Below are 18,188 nucleotides of genomic sequence, written 5' to 3'. Positions count from 1 at the left end.
CTCTTGCTAACTGTGGCTTTTGTTTATGGATTTATTTCAAGTGAGTGTGAGTTTTTGAGATCCTTTCCACACACTCACCTTCTTCAAAGTCACACACTGTATCTTAACTCCCCTTCCTGCATCCCTAATCGACTGCCTGGTTTACTTTGCAGATAAAGGAGAGACAATTAGTGAATAAACACGTTTGTTCAAACACACAGTGTCCACGTTAACGTTCTCACAGCTGATAAAAACCCAAGTTGCTGTAAAGTGCCTTTAAGTTTGCCCAAACTTTTCTCCTTGTGCAGGTGATTAAGGCTGTGGATGAAGGGTACCGCTTGCCACCTCCCATGGACTGCCCAGCTGCCTTGTATCAGCTGATGCTGGACTGCTGGCAGAAGGACAGAAACAACAGACCCAAGTTTGAGCAGATTGTCAGCATCCTGGATAAACTGATCCGTAATCCCAGCAGTCTGAAAATAATCACCAACGCGGCGGCAAGGTGACATACTAGATCTTGTATTGCTCATGAACCTCTTTGATTCCTTCATCTCCTGTAATTAGAATTTGTTTGCACTCTTTACCATCTTCTCTCTTGAGAGAAGGTTTTAATATTATTATTTTTATCATTGCTGTGGTTATTTTATTATTTATTTGCTATTATTTATCCAATTTGTGAAAGATTTTTATGCTAAGGGTATGAAACCCGCTGTAAGACTGAGCAGAGTTTTTTTGAGAAAAACACAGCTCGCCGATTTGGCCAGTGTGGGATTTTCCTTTTCCTTCTGCCCTTTGGTGGTGTTGTAAGTGCTTAGTGTTTCACAGGTTACAGCCAGCCACGTTCCTAAGTATCTTTCTGAATTGGGTCCAAATACACTTAGGCTCTTCTCTGACAAGTCATGTTAACTTTAATCATCTGAGTAATCTTTTTTTTTTTTCTTTCAGTAGTGCTCACAGACCTAAAAATGCACTTACAATCCCTCTTAGATCAATGTGTGAACGAGGAATTAATTTTCAACCTGTGCAATGTTCCTAATTGCATTTAAAACCTTCATTTTTAATCCTGGGTTTTCAACACACTCTGGAACATCATCACTATGATGAGATAAGAATTATCTCATTGAGAGAGAGCAGCTGAAGAGTGTGTTGACACCTAAGGGCATAATGAAGACGTGGTGAAAGAAGAGCTTTAGTTAAGTAGTGTTAAAGAGACTCGGTTTGTACAATGCACAAAATGTCATACTCTCACTGAAGGAGTGTAAAAGTATTTTTAGCATGAATGGTAGTGCCAAATCCTCTGTCAGCAAAGCAGGCAGAGTCAGAGAGAAAAGCATTCTGCTCCTCTGCTACTTCAGAGCCGGGCCCTGGAGGGTGCTCTGTGTGTCACTGGGCAAGAGACCAGAGCCTGACACCAGGCAGGTTTCAAAAGGGAGCACAGAAAACCTTGCTGTCAGACCTCTCCTTGTGATGCAGCACGCTTCCCACCGTGGCAATTGGATGGGAAGGCTGAGGGAAATGGAGCAAAGGCAGTGGGGAGAGCTGCATTGATCCTGCAGCCTGCTGTGCGACTGCCATGGACCTTGCCTCCTCCTTCCTGGCCCTGGCTTTGTGCTGCATCCTCAGCCAGGCGCTGGCCTCTCTAATTGCGTCCTGCTGCCGTGCCAGAGGGCAGAAAAAGAAACAAAAAATGGGAGGAGAAAGGCAGGCATACTGATGGGCTCTGCTTTTAAATTTATATATTGAGAGAGGATGGCTCGCACAAAATTATGTTTGGATAATTTTGCTTGGTGAGTGTTTAACATGTAGGAAACCAGCATGCTGGCAGAAGCAATTATTTCTAGGAGGTGACAGAAAAAAACAACAAACAAACAAAAAAACCCCACAACACATTTTTGGAAAAAACTCCAAACTGTTTAACACCATTTTCTCAGTCAAGCACATTTCTTCCAAAGACCTTGCACCACTATGTGGCAAACCATTGGTGCAAAGAATGATTTTATAGGGATGTGCTGCAGCAATCTGATAACTAGGGGAGTTGGAATTCTTGTTTGGGTTTGGAGACCTGATTGTAGAAACCAGGGCTGCATGTTTTTCATTCCAAACAGAAGCAAAATGTTTGTGGTCTTGTTTGTGGTCCTTCCAGTTACAGATTTGAACTGCAACAGAGCTAAAAACTATGTGGAACCATAATTTCCAGTTACCTGTTCATAGCCAGTAGAAGCTGATATCCTCTAGTGGGGACCAAATTCAGTCTGAGCACTGTTTCCACCTGCTGGGTTCTGTGCAGGGCCTCCACAGGGGGATATTTATTGTTCCCTTTTGTCTCTCCTGTTCCACTCTGTGCTTTGTGGCACAGAGGGTGGCAGAGGCTGCACATCCCTAGCACAGTGCCATGCTCTCAGCTCGTGGGGAGGCAAGGAGGGAAGGAAGGAGGCTGCCTGCATGGTAGGGAACCTCTCTCAGCTGCTTTAGGTGAGCTCTCAGTGAAATGCTCCTCCTGCTGCTGCTTGGCTTTGATACTGAGAGCATTTCTGAGGAGGGCAGTATCAAAGGTGATTTTATTCCTTCTTTCTTTCCCAGTTACCCCTCCAGTGCCACATCCCTGCACATTGCTAGGCAGTGCAGTGTCTCTCCCTCACTGCCTGCTGACACCAGGGCACTGTGGGGTCCCAGCATGGGAGTTCCCTCTGTGGAGGAGCTTCTTGCAGCTCAGGGAATGTATGATCCATGATCTCTCCATCTCCTCTGTCAGTGTCTGCAGGCCAGCCCAGGCTGTCCTTAAACACAAGCATGAGTAAACACCAGTGAGGGGTGCTGGGCAGCCCTGTGCCATGAAATCATCGTCCGAGCAGGCTAATCTCAACCCTTGGACTAATTTCAAACCTTAGACATGGCTGGAAATCTGCAGCCAGCTCCACAGCCCTGTGGCGTCATGCAGAGAGGCACTGGTGGCAGGGGACAGCCCCTGGTGCTGGTGGCCAGGGACTGAGCCTGGAGGTTCAGCAGTGCTTTTTGACAGGCTGACAGAGAAAAATGAGACAGAAAAATGAGAAGTGAGGCTTAAAATGGGCTGGGGCCTTGCCGTAGCCTTGTGTGCAGGAATGTGTAAGTGATACTGAAGGGCTGTGGGTCAGGGCAGCTCCTGGAGAAGGGGACACAGTGGGATCCCAGAGAGGGACAGACATCAGAGCAGGGGAAAGCACTCAGGGACTCAGCCCTGAGGGCTCTGGGAGTGCCTTGGCTCAAGTGGCTGCTCTCAGTTGTTATTTGAGGCCACAGCACTCCCACACTGTCTCTCCTCCTACCCATAATAAGCAATTAATCTAAGTTATAGAGGTCCCAGCTCTCTTCTAGCTGTGTCTGTGCTGCTACTGGAGGAATGCTAAAGCTTCATGCCCACCATATGCTTGTAGGTGTTCCGAATATACTCGCTCAGGGGAAAAAATGTTTAACCTGACGACGTCTGGTGCTGATGCAAAACCTGTCTCTTCTTGCAGATTTTAGGGCTGATGTTTGTTTAAAACAGTCACAGCACCGTTGTATCCTATTTAAAAAACATATTTCTGGAGGTGCATAGGATATCCCTGTCCTCTGGGTGCTGGTTGCTGTTAACTGACCTCCACTGGAGGATGTGCTTGGCTGAACATCTGATTCCAGGCCACAGCCCAGGCACGTTCTGCACTAATACCTCACAGAAGAGGAGTCAAAGCCTTCAATTCCCTCTCTCCTTTAAAGTTTTCTATCCCTTCAGGCCACTCCATGGTATCTAATAATTTCTTGATACCCAAGGGGATGTTTTTATCCTTATTGATCATGGCTTTGCAGACTGTTCTACGTGCCTTTGAACCTCACACTGACAAAAGGTTTTTGTAGCCTCAGCACAGCAAACGTTTCATAATACCTTTCCTGGTGTTGTGTTTCATCTCAGATTCATGTACAAATTCCATTTTTAGTCCTTGTAAAGTACAGAGTATGGCTGATTTCTTTCTTACCTGTCTAAATTCACTTTTTAATCAGGTGGCCACCCCGAGCTCTTGCAAATAAGACCTGCACTGGTTCTGGACACATGGGGTTTTTTGTGTCCCTTAGGCTGCCTGGAGTTAACCAGCTCTGTAAGGGGCTGTTGGAACAGAACTCAGTGCAACCCATGTGGTTTTATGAAGCACAATTTCATGATATTTTTATTTGATTTATGTCTTGCTGTTCTTTCCTGTTTTCTGAACACGATGTTCATTTTTCTAACAGAGTCCTTTGGTTGTTTGGATATCTTTAGGGTGGGAGTGAGTTCATCGTTCTTCCAGTTTTGATCAATTTCATTATTTTTCCTCTTGAGCTTATTGTTTTTTCAGCCCACTGTGTATTACTTCACATTTGTGAGCCTTTCATACAGATACAAAGCAGATGGAAACTTTTCTCAGCTTGGGCTGGGGAGTCAGAATCACTTCACCCACCTGCAAGCAAGTTGGTGAGGCTGAAATGGCTCTTTAGCTGTTGTTTCATTTCAAAATTGTAACTTGAGTCATGCAACTGGAAGTACTTTGTGTACACTGCAAATCTGAAATGGACTCTTGAAATTTTTTTTTGATCCATTAAACTTTTTTCACTGATTTATATTTGTCATTTTTTAATATTTATGGAGTTTTTAAATTCTTACTTAAATTTATGATTCTCCACTTATATGTATACATATATACATGATATATATATATATATATATTTACAATGTATATTACCATTTTATGTATATGAATCTTACTCTTACATGGCCATTTGAAAAAAATAAATTTAAAACATAGTGTGTAATTTAATATATTTAAAGGCTTTATGTGTCCCAAAGCTGTCATAGTACGGTGTGATCTTGAGGTATAAAGGTTGTGACATGGGATTCAGGGAGCTCAAACGTTGTGGCAGCTTTCCCATATCTGCTCTGTGTGTTCACATCTGTGATGTAGGGGGGACTGAAGTCATTTAGTCTTCATGAATCTATGGAACAGAGTTAATGCACAGCCCTCATCTGAAAGAAAATTGAAATTTGATTTTAATTCCTTTAGAAATCCTGGATTTCTGCCAGGCCTCTGATTGATTGCAAAACTGACACAGAATCTGCATCAAAAAAATCCCAACCTGCTTCTGCGTTTGCTTTTGGTAGTGTGAAAATCTATTTTTGGTAGTGTCAGGTGTTGCTGTTGTTGTTTTTCTTTACTGCAAGCACATATTTAGGAGAAGAGGAAATAATTGTATTGCAAGGAAGGGGAGAAGAACACCTGAAAATTCAGGATATTTCAGAAAAATCATAACTGAAATTCTTTTCATATAGCCCAGAAAATTTAGGGGGTCAGGGTCAGTTGTTCTTCCTGATGAAAAAACATGTATGAATAATTAATTCCTCATACATTCCTTTACATGGTAGCAAGTTATTTGCAACCCTGCCTTGATTTACTTAAATTTTATGTGTAGTTTGAAACACTGGCTTGTGTAATTTCCTTGAGCAATCTTTGGAAGGGCTGTTCTTTGTGAGTAATTGTTTGCAAGGGTTCACTGCTAAACACCTTCAGCTTTGCTGTCTCTCGCTGTGCTGCTCTCACTGCTGTCATTCTCAGACATCCAGGGGCAGCACTTACAATTTAAAATTTGAATTTTAAACTTTGCTCCTCACAAAGTTTATTTCCATTTAAAATCTGATAATTCGGTGGAAACACTCTGCATTCTAGCTTGGTAGGATTTTTATGAAAATCAAACTCAAAAGGAGCAGTGTACAGGGCAAATAAAAAATTCAGACTTGCTCCTTTTTGCAGGATAATTCAAGCCCTGTTTTTTACAAAAATATTTGCAATTAAAGTACTGTTTAGATTGGCTGAATATTTTGTTGAGAAGTCCCTTTTTTTGCCATTCAGGTCAGAAGGCTTCAGATGCTTGACATATAGTGCTGACCTGCTGTAATATTGTTTGTTTGCTTCTCCCTGTTAGGAACTTCCAGGATGGAAGAGAGGAGGAGATTTCAGTTTTCCTTGGATGTTGTCAGGGTCTTAACAACAGGGTTTGAGTTTGGCCATAAAATGTGTAGGGCATGATTCTGTGTGGACTTTAAGCTTCATTTAAAATCCAGCAACAACCTAATCTGTGTCCTAAACCCAGACTGTTGGCTCTAAAAGAATTCAAGTAATGTAAACTTAAAACTCCAGCTCTCTCTCTGAAGCCTGCTAAACATAAAATTGTGAATTTATGGAAGGACAGGGGAAAAAGGAGACTTAACTGCAAATCACAAAATGGAATGCAGTAAGTCCTACTCCTCCGTGTCTAAGCACAGTTTGGCTTGAGGGGTTAGGCTGAGGAGGATTTTGGGGACTTCATTCAGCTTTTCAGACAGAAAAGCCCTGTTTCCACCTGATTTTCCTAGTGGTAATTATTACTCACTCTGCCATTGTCCCTTCAAAGTGAGGGGTTGGAAGTGAGCAGGGCTGGCTGTTAACAGGGACAGTAAAATATCTATTTGCACTTTCACACCTCTAATTCCGTGAAACTTGGGCAGGAATTTACTGTGGGTTGGGATTGGGTGCTCTGTAATTTAAATAGAAAGGCAGCTGGACCAGCAGGTGGCCTGGTGGGGAGGGGAGGTTTTGCTGTTTATTGAGATTTCCGAGGAGTTCTTGGAGCCCTCGTTAGTGGTGGTGGCAATTCCACACCGGGAATGCTGGAAAGAGGTGACAGAAGTAGAAATTCACAGTGGTGCCTAAGCTTTTTATATATTTCTCATATATTTGTAGTTTGGTAGATTGCTAATGCATGCCTGTAGTACTTTTCCTACTCTTTCCCCCTAGATTTTGGAACATATCCCTGAAATATTGTTTAGATTAATAAATAATCTTTATTGCAAGTAGGAGACCTACAATAAGAAGTGGGGCAACTCCAGGGGTGGGTTACTGGGGCAGCTGAATCTCCTATTGGATGTAGCTGTTAAATATTTAACCTTAAATTAATTAACCTTATAAAATCACAGAAATTTGATTCTGGGTGTGCCCATCACTGCTGGGACATCTGGAAGCTTCCAGATAAAGATCTGCTTTTAACTTGACTATTCTAACACTGATGCAAGGGGTTTTTCTCTTTTGATTATAGGCAACAGCAGTGCAGCCAAAGGTGAGATATAAAGGGAAGCTCTCCACAGCAAATGGTAGATTGTAAGCATTTTGAGAGCTTTATAAAGCTATTTTCTCTGCCTGTTCTGAGGAGCTTATAGACTGTCTTAACAATAATGAGTGGTTGGCGTTGAGGGTCTGTCAGCCAGCTACACATCCCAGGAAATGGCCGTGTGCCTGTATTTCCTTAAAAGCACAGCTTAGGCTGGGTTATGAGAGGGGAAAAACCAAAATTCAGCAACATGCTGGGGGGAATTTTTGCCTTTAGTGGTTTGGTGTTGGGAAGAAGTAAATGAAGGAGCATCAATACGCCCAGGCATGTGAGTATTGATTCATTATCCCACCAAGATGCTGAAAAATAAAAGTACATTGAAAATCATGTTCTGAGGGGCAGCTAAAGGATTAGGGAAGACTGAAGGATTGACCTTTGGGGCAGTTAAAATTTTCTTTGCTTATTATCCTAGTGAAAGCCGTGGTAAGTAAGGTTGTTTTGGGGGTTTTTTTTTGTATTTGGTTGTTTGGGGGTTTTTTTGGGTTTGGTTTGGTTTTTTTGCCAACAATGGAGCTAGAAAACAAAAAATATTGGCATTTAGAGAGGTGTACCATTTTTGCAGCCTCAACTGCATTGTTTTTCCCCTTTGGTAATTTGTGTTGCCCCTCTTGATTTCTCCAGCTCTCCTTTCACTCCAAGGAACAGCCCACAACATGATTATTTGGAAAGTATGAAAACAACCCAGGAAGGCCCTTGGGAAAAGCCCATGTGCCCCCTTTAAGAGCTGAATTGCACTTTAGGGACTAAATTACCAATTCTGCTCAGAGCATGTTAAAAATGGGCATGAAGAGATGGAACTCCAAAGATTTTTATCTTTAAGGTCCAGGGATAATCGAGTAAACAGAATAACTCTACTTCTCCGTGGCATGTCATTTATTTACTGGTTTCCTGTTGATACACATGTATGCATATGACTCTGATTGCTACAGAAGATAAAACTGAAATTTGCTTTCTGTGCCACCTGTTGGTTTTGGGGTTATTTTTCTCTTGAAATAAAATTCTTATTAGACCCCAACTCTCAGCTCACCATAATCATAAAGCCCGTAGGATCTGAGTTCCAACCAGGCTCATTGGGAGCAATTTCACTTTACAAAATCAGCTTTTAATTACCTAAAATTTGCCACAGGAAATTACTTTATGTTTTTGGGGATTTTTTTTTAATGCTTTCCTCTTTAAAAGAAATTGACTGTGGAAAGGAAAGTCCAGATTTAAAAAACTGAAGGTTGGTTGTGCTGTTTGGAGAAAAGGATGGAAAGAGAGAGGCTCCCACAGTACAAAGTCTGGCATTGTGTGTGCACAGCTCCTGTGTGCATTTGCAGAAGAAGTGGCAGGACATTTTCAGTTTCTTCGTCTCAATTCCTGGATTTTACAACTTAGTTTGTCTTTTTTTCTCCCCAGACAGCAGCCAACCAGAGGTGAGATTTTCATGCTGTATTGGGGAGGGTTCTAATGATGTTTTCTGTGTTTTTTCTTGCTAGTGCAGCAAAATTTTCCTTGTGTTGTGACAAAAAGCTGTCCTAATGACAATACACCATAGTGCAGATAGCTCAAAGGTTAATTCCAACTGTTAAAGTAATGGACACATCCAGAGAAAGCTTCCAGCCACAGGATGTTTTGTAACTGGCATCTCACTGTTCAATTTGTCTCTCCAAACTGAGTCTTGCTGTTTGTTGGGTTTTTTTTAGGGCACCACATGTCAGTATATACTACTTTGTAGGTGTAGTAAATACAACAACAGCCAGGGTGAACAGGATAGAAAATCTTGCCATGACTGTCAAAAGATGATATGAGAGAGTGTATCATAGTTAAAGCAACAAGGTAAAAAGAGTTAAAGAAAGGAAAAAGAAAATAAAAAGGAGGGGAGAGAAGAAAAGATGGAGAGAAATGTTCTATTTCACTTCCCCTGAGCAAACATGTAATTTCCATGATTTCTTTTTAATGACTCTCTCCTGAAGCTGGTAGGTACTGATTTATGAAAAGCTGTAAAGGATCAGGTGGAGCCCTGCAGGACGTCGTTTACAGCTGCACGGACTGCAGCCCGTCTAATTTGTCTGCTAAAGTGTGAGCTCATGGCACACATCACCCAGACCATAAATTCCCTGGTCAGCCCTTCTGTCTAGGGGCTGGGGCAGGGGGAGAAAACCTGCCAGGGTGTGCAGATGATCTGCAAGCCCAGCTTTCCCCTGGTGCACACGAGGAGACAGCACAGGCTCTTCGCAGCGCGGCGAATTCCTGCTCGTTGATAAACAGTCCAGATGTCCTCTCTGAGGAGGAAAGTAACTAATTTCTGTTTGGAATCCTGCAAGAAGAAAAATGATACTTTACAGTGCTGGTTACTCTGAGGTCACTCACATTAAAATTAGGTCATATTTTTTGTCATGATGATACTTTGATCCAAGTAATAAACATAAAGGCTCTTTTGGGCCACTCTAATTCCTAATCCTAGAGACCTGTTCTATTTCAACTTGTTTATACTTTTTTTTTCATTAGTGATTCTTGAGTCAGACCTTGTTTTATTAGACTTAAGTTAAAAAGGTGTACTAGGCTGGGGGAAAAAAAATCTGTGTTTTATCACTAAGAACACTTCATAAATACTCTTAATTAATATCTTGGGATTCCAGACACTGTACCCAGAAAACTATAAATAAAAAACCATTGGCTCTTCACAGGACAAACAGTAGTCAGAGAAATTCAGGCCTTACAGCTACTGATTAAAACTATCTTTGGCGTGATTATCAAACTGAGCCTTTAAAGCTGGTGTCACGTGGGTGTCTAAGATTTGGTTTGACCATGGCACCAGCACATGAAGTGAGCTGCTGTTTTGGGGACAGAGCAGGTTTCTGTGTCTTCTGTTGCTTTTCTTTCCATGGGTGGCTGTTCCCAGCATGTGAAGTCCAGAGCTGGTGTCAGTGGTCACAGTCCTGGCTGGGCTCTGGAGGGAAGGTAGCCGGGCAAAAGCTGTCCCCATCAGGGGCATGTCAGCTCCTCTGGGACCTGGTGAAAACTGCTTGTGTGTGTTTGGAGTTAAGGTTTTCAAGCATCCAAGTAGCTCTTCAATTATGCCCTGCATTCCCAGAAGGGAAAAAAAATACTGTATTAACTTTCTGAGCCTGAGAGAAATCAGCTGATTGATAACAATCAGAGTAAAAGGAGCTGTTTAAGATGTGGTCAATACTAAAAATCATTGTTCTTTTTTTCAAAAGTGAAAGGTAAAAGTCTTGATGTAACTAATGTTACTTGTGTAACTGATGTGGTATCCCCTGATTCCAGGGCAAGTCAGGTGTACTGAAAGGATGTGATGTTGTAGTGCTGCTGATTTTGGTGAAGTTTAAGACATACTGGAATTGAGAAGGATTTGGAATTTCTAGGCTTCTTATGAGGTTGAAATCATTATGTTTAAATATGTGGTTCTCTTGGTGCCTTTAAAATCTCCTCCTATTTATGTTTGTTCCATTGATGAACAGAGATGACTTGGGCTTGGAGTGAAGAGGGTGTTTTACAGCCCAGATCAGTTCTCCACTTCCAGTAGCTGTCACCTACCTGTTACACAGTGTAATCACTGCCTTTAAATTATACTGTCAGTCCAGCCACCTCTCACTTTCACTGCTTTCAGTGACAAAAGTCACTTCAAATGGGTTCAGCAGCAGTAGTCAGACTCCTGTGCAGGTTGCTAGAGAGAAAAAGAATTCTGGGGCAGAAAATAGACTGTGAAGTTGCAGAGATAACTGCTTTGAACATTCTCTAGTTCGGTCTCAGGCTCAGGCACAGCCAAGCACATGCTTGACTTTAAGCCTGCAATAAAACAATAAAAACAAGGTACTTTGCTTATTTTTGAAGCTTCTAACTTAGTAGCAACATTTAGGGTTTGTCAGTGGGCCCCAATATTCTGAACATTTGATATGACCAAATTCTACCAACACACTCGGCTTGGAGCCTGGAGTGTGCATTGTCTGTGTGATGTTTGGGACTAGGTGATTCACATAAATATAACCTAATTTAGTCTTTGTTAACATTAAAATGGGAGGTCCCAATGCACTTTGTGAATGCTGCAGTGATTTAAACACGGGCATGGGAAGCTGGTGCTCTTCAGCAGGATGATTACACAGCATTTGTCAGAGCTGCCAGCACCAGTCCTGTGGTGGCCTCGGCAGCTGAGATCTCCCACAGACAAGCAGCAAAGCCACATCCACTGCCATTGCTGAGTATAGACACAAAATAAAGCTGTGCTTCTCCCTGCTCCCTAAATTCCATTGCATTATTCTTTTATTTCAGGCCATCAAATCTCCTCCTGGACCAAAGCAACGTTGACATTTCAGCCTTCCGCACCGCGGGTGATTGGCTCAATGGATTTCGGACAGGGCAGTGCAAGGACATCTTCACAGGGGTGGAGTACAGCTCCTGTGACACCATAGCCAAGATTTCCACAGAGTAAGTTGCAGTCTGATGTGGGTTTTCATCACAGCTACAAGTTCAAACATAAGCACAAACATAAGCACTTTTATATGGTGTTCCCAATTCTTAGCTAAAATTTTCTTGCGTTTAAAGAGACAAATGGGAATTATTTGTTGTAGTTGAAATAGCCACGAAGGAAATCTGTGTCTGGTGACTGTGTGAAGGCCATTGTCCCACAGCATTTTCTTAATACAAGGAAATTCCCAATTTCTTCCAATACAGTAGCACCATGCATCATCTGGTACACTAGCATCACTTCCTTTCACTGAAATTTCTCTGTTATTTTTTAAATACTGTATTTTACATGGGAGTTTCCTACAGCTGGCACATTGCCAATCTTTCCCTTTATTGCCCATCCCATATTCCACCAAAGCAGGTGAAGGGGCAAATTCTTTGTAGCTGTTTTCCTCCTCCATGCTAATAATTACTCAGGAGCTGAACTCCCTCCTGCTATGCTTGGAAGTGAGCAAATGGCAAGTTTATTACGTTCTAAATGCAATCCATCTTTGTTCTAGTGACAAGTAGGAGTAGGGTAATGTTCTTTCTGCACCTGAAAAGGCATCAAGAACAGTTAAGACTTTAATGCCAAAGGAAATCTTAATTCCCAGTTTGGCTGGCTGGATGCATAACAAGTTATGGAGAAGTATGCAGCAGCTGTGCTACCAACAATTAAACACATCAATGCCATTAATTAGTGTATTACTGCATCTATTAAAAGGGTGCTAATTGCTTTTTGTAACAATTACCCTCTGGGGACAGTGTAGAAATCCTCTAGGAATGCCCAATTTCCTGTGAGCCCCTGGTTAATTAGCCCCTCACAGGTGTTAAAGCACCTCTGTGTTGCACAAGGAACAATGAGGCTGGAGATCCTGGACAAACAGGAGGGGAGAACCAGGGGAGGCACTGGAAGCTTGGCCATGGACTCCTTCACCTCAGTGTTGATAGCAGAGCTCAGAGGACCATTCAGAGGCCAGTGATGTGTGAGCACTGCCCAGGAAAAGACATCAGATTGGCAGAGGGGTGGAGGTGTTGGAGAGGCTCAGCTGATCCAGCAGTGACCCCCTTGCTCCAAAACCCCAAACTCCAGTGCTGGCATCACTGGAGAATGATTTCATTGCCTTTACTTCCATGTTTTCCTCCACAACAAGGCTAAATGAGCTTTCACTCTATTTTTTTGCAGCCCCCTTGTCTTTTCAGACAGTTGCTCTCTGGTTTTTTTTGCAGCAGGGCTTGTGTTTCAGCAATACCCCTGTACCTGGAGGCTCCTGCAGTGCAGCACTGGGAGATGGGCAGGTTCATTGCTGTTTGCTGGGATCAGTGCTGTGAAATTCAATGTCCTCACTCACACACCTCCTCTTTTTTCCAGTGACATGAAGAAAGTTGGTGTTACAGTGGTGGGCCCTCAAAAGAAGATTGTCAGCAGTATCAAAGCTCTAGAAACTCATACAAAGAACAGCCCTGTTCCTGTGTAAGGTACCAAAATGATGTTGCTCAGGAGAGGAAAACAAAAAAAAGGAGCAAAGTTGCATCGCAGGTGAAAAGTGATGGCTGACAAACGGCAGAATTTAAAGGAGATCTTGGCAACAGCTTTGGAAACGCAATGGTTGAGATTTCAAACCCACAAGACACTCAAATACTGAGTATAAATGCCTTAAAAATAGGAGCAAACTTGTTTTCTATCTGTTAATCCTAAAGGGTGGGTGCTCTTGACTGACTGTTAATGCAGATAGTAAATATCAAAAGAAAAAAAAAAAAACATGTGAAAAATCCTTCCAAGTAAAAACCAGTGTTACTAAAACCTAGAGCCATTTGAATATTAAGTGACTGAATAACAGAAAAAAACCATGGACATAAAAGCTGTGTATTTGATCTATACAGCAAACAAGAAGAAAGAAAGACTTGCAGTATTTTTATACAGAAGAGATCTGTAACAGGTATTTTATTTCTTTAAAAGCAAGGAAAATAGAGGACTATACCTCACAACCTGTCTGGCCATATTTACTATAATGTCATTGTAACATGCTATTTCAGCTTCAGGAAGGAACACAGAAATAAAGTTTGTAGTGACTTTGAGTTAGTTGACAAAAGATTTTCACCATTATGTTAGCTTCCCTAACTGTGTTCATTTAAATAGAAACAAGTCTTAATTTTTAAAAGGCTTATTTATTTTCTTGGTTTGGTTTTTTTTTTTCCATTATTGTTTATATTTATGCTTAAATACCTTAACCTGGCTGTATTATTGCCAAGTGCCAAATGTTATCCAAACTTCATTGGTTCAACCTGAGAAATTGTCTGAGGGTTAGTTACTAGATTATTTTATACTCATAGCATCATGCATGAAATACAGAAGGAAAGAAAGGTGGTCTTTTTCCCAGCACTGACACTATGAAAAGCATCTGGACCTTTTTTTTGGCAATGAGATTTCTTCCATTTACTGTGAGTGGTATTTTCAACCAGGCTGGGGTTTTGGCATTGATCTTTAGATCAGGATCTGCCCCAAACAGCACATCCCATTTCCTACCCCAGGGCTGCTTTCCTGTCACAATAATTTTACTGTTCTAGGGTGGTGTTCAGGTGAGAGATCTGGTGACAAAATAGAAAAGAGGGCCAGGGTTTGTTGCATCCTGCTTTAACTGATGATGCTTTTTGAGTTTCCTGGGAACTGACCCTTGTTTAAAAGGATGACTTGAGCTGTGAGGAGAGGCTTTGGTTTGGAAGTTTACACATGCCTGAGCTAGAAACCCCCCTGTGGAGGCACTGCCATCCTGTAGGGGACCTCAATTTTTGGCACAGCTTCAGTGAGTACCAGTTCCTTGAAAGAAAGCAGAGGGGAGCCCAAGTCTAGAACATTCACATCTCCCACTGGAAAAAGGAGACTGGAAGGTGGATTTTGGGGGCCCTCCACCATTTTTAGCATCTCCCAAAGAGCTTCCCAACTCCTAAGTTTTTATTCTGGAGCACATCAGTCCCAGTTCTGAGCAGACACCACTCTTTGCTCTGAAAATGAGTGGTTTAAAACACACTGTGAGCCATTTCTTGTGCTTCTTAATGCTCTAGATGTGATGCCAGGCACACAGACAGCAGGCCTTGGTCACCAGGGGAAACCATTCTTGTTCCCAACTTGACATTCTGGAATCTAGACCTGATTCTGATGATGAATCCCTAAAAGTCCAAGACTGTGTGAGAGGCAGATGAAAAAATGGCACATTGTGTTTTCCCTGTGAATGCAAAACCAGGTGACCACTTGTGCTTCCTTCTGCTGGCTTGGGTTTGGAAGCTCCTTGATATACAAGTGAGGAAAGAATCAGTTTCTAGGATTTGTGGGGCTGAAACTGTTCTGCATGAATCCAGGACTTGAAAAATGTCCAGGCACAACATTTATCACACATTGCTAAATAGAAGAAGTGTTAGAGGCTTTTTCATGAGTGCTGGTAGTGAGCATGCTGTAAAGGACTGGGTTTAAAACACACTCACAGCATAATAATTAGTAATTTTCTCTGAAAGAGAAATGAATGGGTTTTAAAATTGAAATTTGAAAATGAAAATAGAAGAAAGGAAAAATAAAGCACTTAAGCAGTAAAGAACACTTCCCCTTATCTGCCCCAAACTATCATGAAATGCAGCAAGCTGAACAGAAAAGCTGTTTTGTGTTACTTAGTTCATTCAGAATCAATCTTTACTTTGGGTTGAGATTGCTCTAAATCAGACACTGTTAGTGAATTTAAGCCACCAAAACCCAGTGGCAAACACTGTCTGTGTGGGGACAGCTTTTTGTGACATTTCTCCTCAGCTTCACCCTGCTGCTGGAGTGTGGGGACCAGGGGCTGGGGTGGGGGGCTGATCTCTGGAGATGCTTCTGGAGACACAGACCCAGTTCTTTAGACACTTGAAAACTTTGCACCAACCACCCTCAATTTCCTCCTGTCATGTTCTTGCCCACTGTTCAGGCATGCTCAGCATAAAAGATCCAGTCTCACCGAGGGGAAACAAAATGAAGCAGCTGGGTTTTGCTTTTCTTTGCTGTTAGGAGTTGAGAGTTTTTAAAACCCGTTTGATTTTCTCTCCCTGTCAGAAGTTGATTTGTACTGTAAGTGGCCTCTGTTGCAAGCATCCTGTACTCCCTGTCCCCCTGTACATATGTAAACATAGCAGTGTACAATTCTTCAGTGTGGAGTAGAGAAATAGAGGTCGTGTGGCCATCTGCCTGTACAGGTTATGGACATCAAGCAAAATGCAAACTGCTCATTAAATGACACGCCATATTATTGGGTTTGTACCTTTCAATATAGTTTCCATTTTATTTATTTCTGTTAACATAATCTAGTTTTTGTGCTGTAACTTAGCATCCAATAAGCAATGTATAGATGTGATTTGATTGGCAATATGTATTTACTTTAACTTGTATTTCAAAAGCATTACTTACTCATTTAGATTATATATTGTGCAATTGTAGATGGCCTCTTACTAATGTAAAATGATTTGTAGTGGAAACATTTATATTTTTATAATAAACATAATGAAAGTATTTTTTACATACTGAAATACTGAGGTGATTGCTTGGAGGACAAAGTAAATTTATTTGATTAGTGTGATAAAATTGTAATTAAATATGGATAAATTCTGAGTGTTAAAGCATGGGTCTGGAGTGAAAGCTAGATATTACATATATTATCTATTGAAAGAAACAAGCAGTGCAGGTTTTAACTAAACAGACCAGCATTTGTGCAAAACTGACTTACATCAGTCAAAGACTTTACTTTCTCCATGGATACTGGAAAACATCATCTTCTACAGCCTGCCTACGGGATGTTGAAAAAAGCTGTCATTTATTTTAGTTGTGTCAAGTATTTCCAAACTTTTGCTTTCTTTCCTCCCTCGCCAGTGGACCTATTTTCATCTTATTAATATGTTGAATCCAGTCAAAGATGTACTTTTCAACAAAATAAAATAGCCCACCACGTACTGTAACTTCACCCCATGATCATTTCTTGCCTCTGAGTATCTGTATTAGATAATATTTCGCCCCTGTTTTGTTACATCCCTGCCATGTTGTTTCTGTGTGCTTCACCCAAGTACAGGGTCTTTGAAAATGCCAACATACACAACTCAGGAATCCTCTTCCTAGGAAAATAGGAATGGTTTTGATGCTTGCCAGTTTCTTGAATTTTGCAGGTTCTTTCTGTACCATAACTGATTTTGCATGCTTTTGTATACTACTCTGCTTACTGGTGCAAAACAATGAATGATATACCTGTCCTGGAGTCTGTAAGTTGATAAAATTTATGAATGTGGATGTAGCATACTTCTTTTTTTGGGGTGGGGGTGGAATTTTGTCTTGGTGTGGTCAACAGAAAGGGAAATTACCGGAAAAAAAGTCACCCAGAGCTGGACTTGTCCTTAAATGACAACAGCTGGACTGGAAGCCCCTTGTCCTTCCTGCCACCAGAATGCTTCATGCTGTGGTGGATAAATGGTGTCATTTTACCTTCCAAACAGGGCGTTTGATGCTGTGCTTGAGCACCAGGGCTCTGATGGGATGTAATCCATGCAGATAATGGTGCAAACCATTTTCTCTGGGAATAGGTTTCCCCTCAGCAGTTGTGTTGCCCCAGCTTGTGTCTATCCCCGTGGCATTGCTGGTACACTATATTTGATCCCAGAGGGCACAGTGGCTATTGGTGTTTTTATTGCTTTTACTGTAAAATGGTATTAATTTGATTAATTAACGTAGCCAGCTCTGGAAGGGCAGCAGGATGCACTCACTTAACAACAGCAGGACAAGGAACTACCTGGCAGCCCCCACCACCACAGAATCCCAGAATGTGCTGATTTGGAAGGGATCCATCAGGATCATCGAGTCTGGAGAGGTAAATTGCTGATAATCACTTCCATAAATTCAATATGCCTGTCAGTGCTGCCCAAGTGGTTTTTTTCCACTCTGCATTTCTTCCCAAGGATGATGCCCTCACCCAGATAACTGCACCATTAAAAGCCCAAGCAGTGCCAAGTGAAATCAGAGCATTATTCCTGCTGTCTCACACATGCCACTCCTGTTAATTCATATGGATATCCATGCTATTGACTTCCTTTCATTTTTTGAGCTGCTCTAATGCCTCAGTTCCTTTCCAAGCCATCACTGCCTGGTCAGTAATTCCCTGTTTAATGGGTGTGCAGTCAGTTCCCTTTTCAGTCCTTGGTCCAATCCTTTGGAATTTCTTAATGAATTTTACTTTCCCAATTTAAAAAAAAATATTTATTTTAGAGATATTTCCCTCAGCTTTGATTCATTCCCATATACAAGCAGGCAGATGGTGTTCATGAAGGTTACTCATGCAAAGGTACAAACAGCACAAAACACAAAGAACAGCTTTCCCTTGGCTTCCTCATGATCCTTTTCAGATCAGAGAACCTCTGGTAAATGAAGAGTACTCAGTACATGGGATTTTTCAGCTCACTCTGCTTTCACATTCAAATGATTTCATAATAGCCCATATTTCCCCAGTTAGCTCATGAGAATGTCAAGGGGGACAGCACCAGAAGTCTTAGTAAAGACAAGATAAATCACATCC

The 18,188-nt window shown here is 41.7% G+C and overlaps 1 protein-coding gene across 1 annotated transcript in view; it reads left to right on the top strand.

Annotated features, from left to right (window-relative positions):
• The window catches only part of EPHA3 (EPH receptor A3), a 176,293-nt gene extending 159,418 nt beyond the window's left edge, over positions 1-16,875 (top strand). The window contains 3 exon segments of the mRNA XM_030945987.1: positions 288-481; positions 11,440-11,595; positions 12,986-16,875. Coding sequence (XP_030801847.1) covers positions 288-481; positions 11,440-11,595; positions 12,986-13,091 — 456 coding nt within the window. The 3' untranslated portion in view covers positions 13,092-16,875.
• Positions 16,876-18,188: the final 1,313 nt, after the last annotated feature.

Source organism: Camarhynchus parvulus, chromosome 1, assembly GCF_901933205.1.
Source record: "Camarhynchus parvulus chromosome 1, STF_HiC, whole genome shotgun sequence".
NCBI classification, from domain to species: Eukaryota; Metazoa; Chordata; class Aves; order Passeriformes; family Thraupidae; genus Camarhynchus; species Camarhynchus parvulus.
Note: the sequence above shows the minus strand (reverse complement) of the source record. Positions and strands in the feature narration are given on the sequence as shown.